At 47.7% G+C, this 14,955-nt stretch overlaps 1 protein-coding gene across 3 annotated transcripts in view; it reads right to left on the bottom strand.

Moving 5' to 3' along the window:
- The window catches only part of Ksr2 (kinase suppressor of ras 2), a 367,153-nt gene that overhangs the window by 281,464 nt on the left and 70,734 nt on the right, over positions 1 to 14,955 (bottom strand). For all 3 annotated transcript variants that reach the window (XR_012911504.1, XM_075981914.1, XM_075981904.1), the window contains exons 2-3: positions 6,188 to 6,328; positions 1,942 to 2,092 (exon numbers count right to left, since the gene is read on the bottom strand). Coding sequence is in view for 2 of the 3 variants with exons in the window: in XM_075981914.1 (XP_075838029.1) it covers positions 1,942 to 2,092; positions 6,188 to 6,328 (292 nt within the window). In the remaining variant the exon portion in view is untranslated. The remainder of the gene's footprint in view (positions 1 to 1,941; positions 2,093 to 6,187; positions 6,329 to 14,955) is intronic.

The following is a 14,955-nucleotide window of genomic DNA, read 5'->3' as shown; positions in this document are numbered from 1 at the left end:
CTCGTGCGTGAGTACATGCTACATATCTGGAGGAACCTGCAGAGACAGAAGAGGGCGTCAGATCCCCTGGAGCTGGTTTACAGGCAGTTATGAGCCACCATGTGGGAGCTAGTCCTCAAACCAGGATCCTCTGAAAGAGCGTAAGTTCTCTTGACTCCTCAGCTCTCCCTCAAAGCATAGATGGACACAGCTCACAACCCTAAGCGACAAGTGTGAGCAGAGGGTCATGGCCAGCATTTGACATAGGGTATGGGATACAGTCAGGATGCAACTCCGTGGTAGAGTTCTTGCCTGCAGGGTCAAGGCTCTGGGTCCAGTCGCCAGCACCACACACATACAAATGGCGATGATACAGATGCAAGGGGAACGAATCTGACATGTCTGTCTCCCCGTGTGCCTGCCAGGCTGGGTCCTGTGTCAGGAAACATGCCTTGGCTGTGTGCACAATGTGTTCTACATGTATGGAGGGCTGTTAGAACACAGATAAGCAGGAAACACGTTTCCTGGGCACAAAGGTATTTCTGGGTTCCCATAGTGATTTGGCGCAATTTGGTGGGAGGATACACATATACATGTTTGCACACTCATGTGGAGGCCAGTGTTGACCACAGCTTTCCTGTGGCGCCTCAGGTTTTTTGTTTTGTTTTGTTTGTTTTGTTATTGTTTGAGACTGTGTCTCTCACTCAACTGGCTGGCTGCGTGGGCCAGGCTGGCTGACCAGTGTGCCTCACTGGTACCACAAACCTATGCCTCCACAACTAGCTTTTTCTTAACATGGTTGTTGAGATGAACTGGAAACCGGTTCTGTCTGGTTCACTGCCAGGTAACAGTCACTCTGTAAATCATAATTGCTGTTTTGTGTGTTTTCTAACCAGAGTAAGAATTAACAGCCGCCAGATTGCGCCAGATCTGCGGTCGACGGTGCCACCTTGTGGTGAGAACTGGATCAGTAGTGCTGGTCTTTGCAACAGTTCACAGAGAGCCCAGGGGTGTAGGGAAGCTTCAGCAGCCTACTGTTAATACTCCACTAACGTGCTTTTTCTTCTGAGACAGAATCTCCGTATTCCACACTGGCTTCAAACTCTCTCTGTAACCAAGAATGATCTTGAACTCCCGGTCCTCTGGCTTCTGCCTCCCAAATGCCTGGGTTATAATCCTTTACCACCACACTCCATTAACATAAACACTCTACCAACTAACTGAACTATACCCCCAGCCCCGCATCACAATTTTGAGCGACTAATTGGAACGACACAGAAAAAAACGATGACAAATTTAGATTGCAAATTATTAATAAAACAAAGCCACAGAATTTTTCTTAGGAGAAAAAGAATTTTAAAATAATATGTATAAATAATCTTACCAGTTCTCTGGAAAAAATGAGAGAGAGAGAGAGAGAGAGAGAGAGAGAGAGAGAGAGAGAGAGAGAGGAAGAAGAAGAAAAAGAAGAAGAAGAAGAAGAAGAAGAAGAAGAAGAAGAAGAAGAAGAAGAAGAAGAAGAAGAAGAAGAAGAAGGAAGGAAGGAAGGGGAGAATGGGAGAATATAATGGTAGGCATGGAAGGATTGCCGTAGAAAATACAGTGAAAACTGCAGGTCCCTGGGGGTCAGGGCCTGGGCAGTTACAACCTGCTTTCTCTCACGAAGAATGCAGTGTTTTTGCACAGAAACGAGCAGAACTCCTACTTAGAACACAAAGCCACTTCCCAGTATCTGAGGTTTGAAGAGACCCTGATCTCCCAGGGTTCCCACATCAGGACCCTAATAACCCAGGACCCATAGTGAGCCATCCTCTGCAGGGTGGTAATTCCCGCCTGCTTTCAAATCTCTGCTCGAGGTGGCTTTTCAGGGTACACCCTTTATTGCCAACCTGCACAGGAAGCATAAAGAACCATGCCGACCAGCTGGGGATAGTCCTGACCTCCTGGACTGCTCATGCTTACCTGATGTGTGCACATTCCTGAGACAGGACAGGGAGGCGTTGAGCCGGGCACATTCCTCACGGTTGGCTCCGTACTTCTCCACCGTCTCGCACACCTGCTCATCTGTCATTTCTAGAAGGTCCTCCAGGCTCAGCTGGTCAGGGGAGATCTCCTAGAGGAGGGGACAAAGGCAATCAGCTGGACCTGGAACCCAAGTGCCTGGCCAGATCTCCATACCACCCTCTTGTGGCACTCGGGAGAACTGCAGAGGGAAACAGCATAGCACCTCTCACACTGCCCTCTGCAGGTACCCAATAAGAGGCACTGTATTATGTAAACACTTGGTTGGATTTGGGGTTTAGTCTCCCATGCACTTGGATGGGTAACTTAACCTCTCTAGGCCTTGCTCGTCACTTATAAAATGGAGGTGCTGAGTGCAGGTGCACACTCAGTACATGAGCAACAGTCCACACCTGCAGTCCAGCCCGTTCCAGCCTTCTGTGAGTAGATGGCCACTCTGTTCATCCAGGGTGGACTCAGAACAGGCCAGTTAAACACAAAACCTCCTCCACCCTCAGCTTCCTTTCTGATGTACCCACAGGAGGCTCGAAGAGTCATATGGGGCTTTAAGAGCCTAAGAGGAAGGCAGCCCAAGTCCCACGGGCGGCTGAGGTTGGAAATGAATCTTGACAATTACTGAGCACCGTGAGGCTATGTGGTAAGACTGAGAAATGGTAGGAACCAGGGGGAAGGAGTTGTGTGAACAAGGGAGCTGAGGATGGGAGAAGCAGGATTTCCAGCTCGCAAGGTGTGGGACAGGGGGCCCCTGCCCTGCCCTGCAAACAGCCCCCTCCCTAAACCACATCCTACGTAAGTCTGCAACATTACCAACGAGCTCCTCAAGTTCATTCAGAGTACCCGATAGTAGTGAAGGGTTTTACAGGAGCATAGTGTGTTATTATTTAGATAAGACTTGTAAATCTGTGGACAGTGATTCATGGGTGATAGAGTGGGCTCCTTCTGTCCTCTCCTGGCCATGACTATGTACTGCAACAACATACAGAGTCAGATAAAGCAAAATCCATAAATCCCATTTTACACACACACACACACACACACACACACACACAAAGGGCTACAGTGGAAGAGCCAGAGCCCAGACAGTGACTGTGAAGTCAGGGCAGGGATGGGATAAAAACTGAGTCACCTAGGCAGGAACATGGAGCAGGTAAACCTCCTTCAGTGGGATGAGGCGGGGTTGGGGCTGCAGGCTGAACATTCAGAGAACAATGCTATTCTAGGTTGACCCCAGCTGCCCTGATAAAACACTCTGACCAATAGCAACTTGGGAGGAAAGATTTACTTGGCTTACACTTCCAGGCTATAGTTCATCACTGAAGACAATCAGGACACAACAGGAACCTGGTGCAGACTTGGAGGAGCACCGTGTGCTGGTCTGCCTAGGGATGGCACCGCCCACAGTGGGCTGGGCCCTCCTGTATCAGTTAGCAATCAGACATCTCTCCCAGATGGGGCCACGGGCTGTCCTAATAAGATGATTATTCAGTGCTGACTTTCCAGGTCATTTTGAGTTGTGTGACGTTGACAGTTGGTGATAACAAACACAGATGCACAAGCTAAAGCCCTCTCTTTGCTGTGGGAGCCGACTGTACATTTTAACCCTATGATTTAGAAGGGGTGTGTGCATGCGTGTGTACGTGTGTCTGTGTCTGTGTGTGTCACCCTGGTGCTTAGGCTCATAAGGGAGCACACACACATCTATTCATGACAAGATGAAGAGGGCCAGAGCAGCCTGGGCCAGAGAGAAAGAGAGAGCTTGTGTATGTTCTGGTGACATCTCAGGTGGGGTCGTATTTACAGTACTCAACACGGATTTCCTGTAACGCCACAAAGATCAGGTGAAAGGGAAGGTGTGTGTGTACATGTATGTGTGTCGTGTGTGCACACATATGCACAGGGTGTGTGTGTATATATACTGTATGTGTGTATGTGTGTGCACACAGATGTATCTGCATGTGTACATGTGTGCCTTTGAGTGTGAATGGAGGTCCAGAGGTGTACGTGAATAAGTGTGGATGTGTATTGTGTATGTGTGTGCGATATGTATGTGAGTGTATGTGTCCATCTGTGCATGTATGTGTGTTTTTGTGCGTGTTTGTTTTACAGGGGAAGCTGGACTTCGATTTTCACACATGCCAGGCAAGGTCTCTACCATTGCACTGTGTCGTCAGCAAACGTGATTTGTTACCGCCACCTGCAGACCCGGATGCTAAAGCACAGATAAGTTAAACCTTTAGCCCAAGTCACACAGCAAGAGCGTGGTGGAGGCAACATTTGAACACAGGGCATGTCTCATAGCTGGCTCCATATATCCCTTTTACTTCGTGAGGGCAGCCCCTGGTGGACAAGCCTGTGAACTGCAGGCAGGGAGCCTTCACTCCTCACCCTGCCTCCGAATGTCTCTCTAGTGGACTAAGAGCCCCAAAGAGGTGATCTGGTGGAATCTCAGGGACCAAAGGGGCTGCTAACTGTGGTTCATCACGTCGGGAAAGGATTACCCTCTGTATAATTAGTACTTGTGGCTTTGAAGCAAGAGATCTCTGGGGGCTGGAGAGATGGCTCAGTGGTTAAGAGCATTGCCTGCTCTTCCAAAGGTCCTGAGTTCAATTCCAGGCAACCACATGGTGGCTCACAACCACCTGGAATGAGGTCTAGTACCCTCTTCTGGCCTGCAGACATACAGACAGAATATTGTATACATAATAAATAAATAAATAAATAAATAAATAAATATTTTTTAAAAAAGAGATCTCTAGTCTTTGGAAAACAGGTTTTAAGTTGTTGGGCCAAAATAAGATAAGATCACATCTTGTCAGTCAAACTAAGACCGGCTGCCCATCGGACACGGTTTGAAAACCACTGCTATTCAGCCCTTATCTAGAAGACTGACTTTGCTTTCCCTGCCCCACAATTATTTATATGATCCCGGAGCCTTTAAGAAGTACCGCAAGCTGTGCAATTAAACTATCATTTATATCATCATACTTAGTTTAAATTGTCACTCGGACACAATCTAGGGTCACTAGGAGGAGAGTCTCAAGGAGGGAGTTTCTACATCAAGTTGACCTGTGGACAGGGTTACATTGGACTGTTCCGGTTACGTTAGTTAAGGTGAGAAGGCCCATCCACTATGGGCGGCACCACTCCCTAGGCATAAGGTTGCAGACTATGGAAAAGGAGAGAGCAAGGTGAGTGCTAGCCAGCGTGCATTCATTCTCTCTCTGCTCTTGACACTGGGCATGACTGATCGCCTCAACTCTGATGCCCTGCAGTGATGGGCTGTGGCCTGGAATTGTGAGCCAATCAATCAGTCCTCCCCTCAAAAAAAGAAAAGTTGCTTTCATCACAATAATCAGAAAGAAAACTAAAATGTGGCCTTTCATTCATCCTAAGAATATTGTAAGAAACACACTGCCCTAGGTATTCTGGGCATCCTGGAAGCGAAACTAGGGGTGCAAAAATCCATGCCATGCTGGTGTGTGTGTGTGCGTGTGCGTGTGCGTGTGCGTGTGCGTGTGCGTGTGTGTGTGTGTGTGTGTGCCCCAGAGATCCACCTGTTTCTGCCTCCGCAGCGCTGGCATTACCAGTACATGTCTTCACACGCAGCTTTTGCACGTGGGTTCTGAGGACTCCACTCAGGCCCCGTGTTTGCACGGCAGGCGCTTCACCCACTGAGCGACCCTCCCGCCTCATGACCCACGTGGAAAGGCTGGTGTCCTGAATCTCTACAATCCAATATGGCAGCAATGGCCGGTCATTTACATCAAATACAATTTGAAATCTGGATCCTTGGTCCCCCATACTAATCCTAGAGCTCCAGGAGCTATAGTTACCATGGCTGCTCTATCAGACAACACAAACAAAATACCCCCACCACAGCAAAAAGTCAGTGGGCAGCACTGGTCAACATGGTGGCTTAGGGTGACTCCATTTCATGGCAGATCTGAATAAAATCCTGACTCTAGGCCACCCCCACACCCCTACTACAAATGCTGGCTTGAGAGCCTTGCCCTCAACAGTCCCACTCAGAGACTTCTGAGATCCTGCAAGCCTTCGTCTGGCATACTGAGGGCCTGCTATGTGCCTGGGTCTGTGCTGGGCATATCCCACGCCCTGCCATCTAGGAAGTAGCAAAGGTGGTCTCCAGCCAGTGAGGGCCAAGGGGTTTGGGACAGCCTGTGGTCACCTCCAGGACTTCCTTGCGCACGTCCACGATCCGGAACCAGTGGCGGAGCTGGGGGAAGCCGTCCAGTTCGGCATTGCGCTCCTGCAGGGCCACCTTCTTCTTGCAGGACAGCTGCCGGCTGAAGTACTTGACCAGCTTGCTCTGCAGAGACATAGAGACAAGGACACGGCTCAGTGACTCGGCCACAGGGAGCAGGCGTGAGAAGCCAGGCTATCACGCACCCAGACAATCCTGTGCTCCAAGGACTGTTTCTGTCCCAGTGAGACCCAACCTTGCACCTTGGTCTACAGTAGAACAAGACTAAGACATGGAGGCACCACCCTTAGATGGGTTTACTGTAGTTCTCTTGGAAGCACTTGGTTAAGGGGCTAGACCGCTTGTGCATGGTTCCCTCAGCAAGCAGCCAGCTCTCCTTCTTCCCTCACCATGTTACAGAGCAACAGGCAGTCTGGACCTTCCAGGTGCCGGAATCATAAGCCAAATAGACTTATTTTCTTTATAAAGTACCCAGCTACTGACGCCTTGCTCCAGCAACACAGAGTGAACTGTATGCCTCCTGCATTCTCACCGTGTTGGTGAAGATGGGAGAACAGATAGGCCTTGGTACTTTGCTGTGGTGGTGGTGATGGGGTTACCTCTTATTTGTGGTGGTCTCCACCGACATTGTAATCACAAAGACCCTTGACCCAACAATTCCATATCTAGAAACTCTTTTTTTGTTTGTTTGTTTGTTTTTGTGGTTTTTTTTTGTTTTGTTTTGTTTTTCGAGACAGGGTTTCTCTGTGTAATAGCCCTAGCTTTCCTGGAATTAGCTCTTGTAGACCAGGCTGGCCTCAAACTCCCAGAGATCCGCCTGCCTCTGCCTCCTGAGGGTTGGGATTAAAGGCGTGCACCACCACCGCCCAGCCTAGAAACTCATTTTATAGCAACCATGTTGGGAAAGTAACTGTGTCCAAGGATTTTTTTTTAACACTTCTGCTTACAAGAGCAAAGGGTTGTCAACACCCTGAGAATCCACCTATCAGAAACTCACGATTTACGCCATGCAGCATCCACAAAAGGAACTCTACACCCCAGCTCCTTAAGCTGCGAGTCCATACGTAACTAAATGCAGGGTCCGGGAAGTTTGGGGGACAGCAAAGATCTCTGAATGTGCAATAACCAAAAACTAACTCCAGATCAATCAAACACATAAGACTCTGAGGTGCTCCCGGCAATGCTTGTGCTTGTCACCTCTGGTGACGTTACTGTTGGTTCCGAACACACAACTGCACTGTCCTCCAAGAGCTGTCACACCACCCAATAGCAGTGACCCCTGCAGCAGCACCTCGGCTCCCACTGAGACCACTGTGGGTCGGGAACAGCAGTGGTGTTCTGCTCTCAGAGACACATCAAGGCTCCAATGCAGAAAACAGAGACTCGCAGTGTTTCCCTCTCATTCCTCTCAATGTCTAAGTGTCAAACTGTTGGAGGTGTGGCCCACATTGTGTTAGAAGGCTAGATAAAAACAAAAATTAAAAAAAGAAGTTGACTTGGGTTTTATTTTTTAAAATCATGAAATAAATTCTGTCTTAGGACTAGGACCAAATTCCCAATGATTCCTGAGGTGGCTCAACACATTTCCACCATGTTGTACTCTGTTCTTATGCAAAGCAGCGCCCTCGGCACTGATAATTCTAAGATCAAACCATCAGTGGGCGTTAAGAAATGGTCAGACGTCCTGCACACTGCAGTGTCAAATATTGTCAAGTTTTAGTTGTTTACATAAAAATAAATAAGCACACCCATCTCATTCATACAATTGCTTCTCTCCTATTTAACACATGGTGATATCATCTCTCTATATATGTAATCACTCTGAAATAAGCTTCATTATGGTTTACCATCGTTAATATTAGCGTAGTTACACCTGCATAGACCCCGTTACATAACCATCTCTCTGGTGAGAAGAGGCTGCAGGCTGAGAAGGTCCTAGACGCCCTGTTCACACCCCCATCAAATAACATCCAGAAGCCCTGTTCACACCCCATCAAATAACATCCAGAAGCCCTGTTCACACCTCATCAAATAACATCCAGAAGCCCTGTTCACACCCCATCAAATAACATCCAGAAGCCCTGTTCACACCCCATCAAATAACATCCAGAAGCCCTGTTCACACTGCTGCCAGATAAAATGACAAGCTGTGCTCTGCTGAGCAGACAGTGGCTTTGGAGATGTCCTGACAAATAGAATCTCTCACTCCCGGGCCAAATGTGTCCATGTATTTCTTTGTAAACACACAGCCTCTTTCTGGAAGGATCCTTGACCCTCTGGGGATGAGGAGAATGGAGGTAGGAAAGAGTGGGGAGAAAGGACATTTATATTCTGTTGTTGGATTGGCAAGTCACACACAAGTCTCCGTGAGCTTTCCAGTGCTTTTTAAAAGGAGACCTGGCCCACGTTCCTGGACAGATGCCAGGACATGCGAAAGGAACAGTGCTTTGTTTTGTTCGTGGCTAGTTCTGTACAAATGAACAACACTAACCAAAGAAAGGCAATACAGGGGACCGGAACAATGGCTTAGCACTTAAGAGGGGACATTGCTCTTTTGGAGAACCTGGGTTTGGTGTCCAGCACCCACATGGCAGCTCACCACCATCTGTAACTCCAGTTCCAGGAGATTTGACACGTTTTTCTGGTGCACATGCATACACACAGACAAACACTCATAAACAAAAGTAAAGCATCATCTAGAAGGAAAGAGCTCACCCCTTGAAAGCCCCATTCCTGCCTCTCCAAACCCCACCCTCTCAGAAAAACCACCAAAAAGTCAACTTCCACACCCCTGACTGAAGCTGCCAGCTGCCCAGTCCCCTCCTAAAGCATCATGACTGGACACAAACCCAGCTCATGGCAGAGGCGGCATCTCCCTGTGCCTACAGGGTATTTAAGCTCCTTTAGTTTGATCACGTGTTTTTTTTTTTTTCTGTGTCTTCTCCCTCCTCAATCTCTGGGGGCTGCAGGAGTCACCCAGGAGTTACTTTGCTCAGACTAAACCTGGTCTTTTACTTTTTAATTCAACTTGATCTGGCTTACTGTATCAGTGGAGAAGCCTATTATTGGGGTACAGAACGCCTATTAGGAAGTAGGGAGGGGGAAAGAAAAGAAGGAAAGTGGGGTGCAATCCCATAATGCCAAGCAGAGGAAGTATATGAGAGAGTAAGACTGAGTTTCTCAGGAGGGTACCCAACCAAACAACAAGATGTAGGTCTGTTTCTTCAAACACAGTGTTTGGATCTTTTCAATAATTAAATAAAGCTCTATAAGAGATGTTTTAAAAATGAGAACCAGCAAGGTAGCCCAGCAAACAAAGGTGCTTGCCACCGAGCCTGATGACCTGAACTCAACCCCCAGTGGACCCATACAATGGAAGGAGAGAACTGACTCCCTTGGGTTGCTCTCTGACCTCCACATGTTACATGCCATGTATGCATGCGTGCACACACACACACACAAAATAAATAAATTAAATGACTAGGGCTTGGACTTGCATACATGACCTAGGGGAAGTCACAATTCAAACTTTTTCTTAGTTGAGGTTTCTAATGCTGTGAAGAGATACCATGACTACAGCAGCTCTTACAAAAAATTTTATTTGGGTGTCTAACAGTTCAGAGATTTAATCCATTATCATATGGTGGGACATGGTGGCATACAGGCAAGGACAAGGTGCTGGAGAGGTAGCTGAGAGTCCTACATCCTGCACAGGCGACAGGAAGTGGACTGAGACACTGAGTGTGGCTTGAGCCTATATGAAACCTCAAAGCCCGCCTCCACAGTGACACACTTCCAACAAGGCCACACCTACCACTCCCTAGGAGCTTATGGAAGCCAATTATATTCAAATCACCACAAACCCCAACAGTGATGGCTGGAGACACCAAGCCAAACTGACTGAGCGACCGCCATCATTTGGAGACACCAGCTAGGTTTCCCAATCTTGCTAAGCTTTCCCAGAGTAGTGCAGGGCCAGGGTTGGTGAGGAACCAAGCAGCTTTCAAGAGGAACCACCACATGGGTAAAATTCTCACCAAGTTTTATTGCAAGACCGCAAGTGTATGAGCAAAATTTCACCAGCTGTATTGCACCTTAAAGGTGCTGCGTGCAAGGCAGGGCGGGGTAGGGTGTGGCTCTGAGCAATAGGTGCTTGCTCTTGCCTTTAATCTCTCTGACTTGTAGGTGTGTTCTCAAAGTCTAACGTTAATTCTAGACTTTCAGAAGCAGAGGAGAGAGGCACCACTGCAGCCAGTGTAAGCAATCAGTCCACGTCAAATGTCCAGAGGGAAGGTGACAAAGAGGACATCGGTGTGGCTCGCTCAACTCGGGAACAGATTTGTGTTTTGTTTTGCTTCATATAAATGAATTTGGTTGAAATTTAAAAACTAAAACAGTATAAAATGTTTTCTGTGACACAATCGTATTGGTGGAGGAGAAATCTACTAAACCGAGCCCAAGGGTAACGGTGGACTGCTCTCGTTCCTTCCACTCAGGAGGCTGAGGCAGGAGGATTGTTAGATGCCAGGCATTTGAAACCAGCCTGGGATATATAGTGAGATCCCTTGTTTCAAAGAAACAAAACCACAGATGGGTCAGAGGGTGCTGGTTATGCTGCCCAGCATGTGAAAGAAAGGTCTTTGGGCTGACTGCTGGCCGTCGATCAGCTAAACTAGGGAAAGCTAGGTTGCAGTGTTCTGTGAGTCTAAAATGCATCGCTAATACTTAAGGGGGAACTGAAGTGAGCCACTAATATATTAAACTGAGCACTTGATGGGGGGTGAGGGGGTTGGGGAGGACAGTTGGGAGGGGGTTATCAAGACAGGGTCTCTCTACATAACCCTAGCCTGTCCTAGAACTTACTATGTAGACCAGGCTAGCCTCAAACTCACAGAGCTCTGTCTACCTCTGCCTTCCAGGAGCTGGGATCAAAGGCAGAGACCACCACTGCCCAGCAGAGTGTGTTTTAGATATTGTGCATTTAACATAAAATTTACAATAAACAATAAATTCGGGTTAATTAACATACAGACACACATCTACATATAATTAATACTAATAAAAGTATGTCTTTTTTAAAGTGAGTTCAAGGCCAGCTTGGGCAACTTAATGAGACTCTGACTCAAAAAAAATTTTAAAACAGTGAAAGTTGGGGACTGGAGAGGTGGTTCAGTGTTTAAGAACTCTGCTCTTGGGGGCTGGAGAGATGGCTCAGTGGTTAAGAGCATTGCCTCTCCCAAAGGTCCTGAGTTCAATTCCCAGCAACCACATGATGGGCGACAACCATCTGTAATGAGGTCTGGTGCCCTCTTCTGGCCTGCAGGCATACACACAGACAAAACATTTGTATACATAATAAATAAATAAATATTAAAAAAAAAGAACTTTGCTCTTGAGAGATGGCTCAGTGCTTAAGAACTCTGTCTGCTCTTGCAGAGGACCTGAGTTCAATTCCCAGCACACATATGAGGGCTCACATTGTCCCCTTCTGTTCCCTCCAGGCACTGCACATGCATGGTGCACAGGCAAAACACCCACACACATAAAATAGTAAAAATATGTAATTTAAACAAGAAGTTAAAGAGGAGCTTGAAGTGTGGGTCGGTAGTGGAGCACATGTGTAGCCTGTGTGAGGTCCTGGGCTCCATCCTCATACCATGAAACCGGGTGTGATGGACAGAGCCTGCCTGCAGAGCTGTGTGGAGTGTGTGCGGGTCTCTCTGTAGAGCGCTGATGGGTGCTCCTTGTCGATATTCTTGCTCTGGGTTGTTTGTTCTCAGTTTCCTCCTCCTAGTGATGTGCATCCCCTGCTGTTAAGTCTGGCTTGGGAACGTAAGCTCCTGGAATGCCTGTGCTATGCTGCGCGGTGTGAATGGGATAGAGAGGGTGGGGCAGAACTCAGGGGGCAGCCCCCTTGGCAAGCCCGTCACTGTGTTAGTACCCACACATGATCCCAGTATCCAGGTTCCCTGCCTCCCTGCTGACACACCACATACGAGTTCTCACACAAGCTGAGGCCGTTTTTGTTGTTGCATTGTATCGCGTTCTGTTGTGTTGCGTTGTGTTGTGTGTCACACTCAGTGTGCAAGGATCAGAACTAGAGTTTGGATCCTGGGATTCCCCAGGACTCATGTCAAAGCTGGGTGGGTATGGTGCCTGCCTACAACCCCAGTTCTCAGGAGCCAAAGACAGAAGACTCCCCAGGGCAAGCTGGACTAGCTGGATGGCTGAGCTCTGGGTTTGGAAGACTTTGCCTCGGTAAAGCGAAGGGAGAAGAAGGAAGTCACTCAATGGCATTCTCTGGCTGCCAAATGCCTGTGCACATACAAGCATGTGCTGCCCCAACCACATGTGCCAACATGTCAGACACATACACCATACGTACCACACACACATACAGCTATAACAAAAAGAAGTGGATACGCCTATCATCCCATACTTGTTCTCATTGATTTTAGAATAAAGGAGGCCTTCTCAGATCTGTGATTTTCCTAATCACATGGAAAAGAACCTAGACAACAAACAGTACAAAGTGACTCTCAGACTCTGAGATTTTGTGCATGTGTGTGTGTGGGTAGGTGTGGGTGTGTAAACATATGTGTGTATGTGTTCAGATAAGGTCTTACTGCTAATCCCAAGCTGGACTTAACTCTTGGTTCTCCTGCCTCAGTCTCCCTATTGCAGAAATTACAAATATGTGTAGTAATGTCTGGCTTTATAGTGCCATTTTTTTCTTTATTTTATTTATATGTATGTGGTTGCCTGCATAGATTTGTGTGCACCACATACATATAGGACCCTGAAGTGGCCAGAAGAGGGCATAAGATTCCCTTGAGATGGAGTTCCAGACAGTTGTGAGCTGCTGTGTAGAAGCATGGAACTGAACCTGGGTCTTCTGCAAGAGCAGTGTGTACCCTTAACTGCTGAGCCATCTCTGTAATGGTCTACTCTGTCCCTTTAAGAGACAAGCCACAGCCACTCCCTCCCCCATTGCTGAGGCAAGCTGATTTTCACCTTCCAGCCCGAATGTCCTTCTTTTCAATCTCTCTCTTGAAGAGGCAGCTTCTGTCTCTCTCTTCTCCCACTTCTCCCCTTCTCCTCTCTCTTTCTCTCTCTCTCTCTCTCTCTCTCTCTCTCTCTCTCTCTCTCTCTCTCCCCTCTTCCCCCTTCTCCCTTTCCCCTCCATAACCCACTAAATAAATATCTAACCTCACTCTGCATGGCGCGCCTATCCATGTCTCTGTCTCTTGCCCACTGCCTTCAGAGACCTGCAGCATAGTTTCATGACGTGCCCATCTGTCTGTCTCTCCTTGTTGGATAGCTGCTCCATCAAGGTCTCTTACCCACCACACGAATCCCTGCCTGGGACTTGTGGCCCACTGCAGCCACTCAAAGAACTGTGTCATCTCTGCCTGGGTCTGGCTGCTCTTGAGACCTACTGCCTGCTGCTTGTAGCCACATTGGGGACCTCGTGGTCTCGGGACATGCTGCCTGCTGCAGCCACTCAGGGACCTGCAGCATTTTACTTAAACCATAACAATCTCTCCAGCCCCAGTAAAGCCATTTTAATGGCAGTTAATTTGCTGAGAAATCTTGCATCCCCAAGACTAAGGTCACAGCATGGCTGTCAGTTACGGTCCTGAAACTGTATTTTTTAAATTAATCATTTAGTCCTTGTGACAACTTTGGATTCTGAGTATCCTCCCACAAGCCAAAAAAAGGTTAAGTCACTGGCCCAAGGTCATCAACGACTCAAAGCCATCAAATTTCACCCAGGTTTGAATCCAGGTCTAATTAATTGAACCTGTGATACTCTACCCTGATCGTCAAATTGGCAGGTTTTAGAATTATCATGATTTCTAGATTAGGTTAATTGAGGTGGAAGCACCCCCCCCCCCCCCCCCCCCCCCCCGCGCACGCATGTGTCAGCCTGGACACCTGATATGCAAAGTTGATGGGCCAGCTTCTTACACAGCAAGGATCCATAATCACAGAACGGTAGTGGAGGACTGCTAAGGAAGCAAGGCCTCTCCCTCCTCTCAGAGTTCCTGGGAGTGGTTTAAGCACAAAGCTTATACCACACCCTGCCTAGGGGCGCAGAGCTCTCCCAGACTGAGGGAGTCTGTGTAGATGTGAGCCCCGCCCTGTCTGGCAAGCCACGCCCCTTTGGGAGAGCCACGCCCCTTCTGGAGAGCCCAAGCTTTTAGAGGCTCATGGCTATTTGGCAGGAGTCATTCAGAATCTGAGGAGTTGAATTGTTTTCTGAGCCAGTCTTACATTCTTTGTCCATTTCATTTTCTAGTGAGTCATTTTTACCGTATTTTTTACAAAAGTGCTGCCCACAGAATCTCAGCATTAAAAATGCTGAACCTTTACCAGAAAAGGTATGCAAAGCAGGGATGTACCCTTGGGGAGAAGTTTGACTCCTAATTTCAAGTCCTTTCATATTACAAGTATAGCTTGGTGACAGAGCACATGGCCAGCGTGGCTAAGGACCTAGGTTCTAGCCCCAGAACAAACCAAAAATCACTGTGATAATAATTAATTCTTCCAACATCACTAAGTTAGGTTTTTGGGGGGTTTTGTTTTTGTTTTTCTTTGAGACAGGGATTCTCTGTAGCTTTGGAGCCTGTCCTGGAACTAGTTCTTGTAGACCAGGCTGGCCTCGAACTCATAAAGATCCGCCTGCCTCTGCCTCCCGAGTGCTAAGTTAGTTTTTTAAAATGGGTCCC

Source organism: Microtus pennsylvanicus, chromosome 1 (genome assembly GCF_037038515.1).
Source record: "Microtus pennsylvanicus isolate mMicPen1 chromosome 1, mMicPen1.hap1, whole genome shotgun sequence".
NCBI classification, from domain to species: domain Eukaryota; kingdom Metazoa; phylum Chordata; class Mammalia; order Rodentia; family Cricetidae; genus Microtus; species Microtus pennsylvanicus.
Note: the sequence above shows the minus strand (reverse complement) of the source record. Positions and strands in the feature narration are given on the sequence as shown.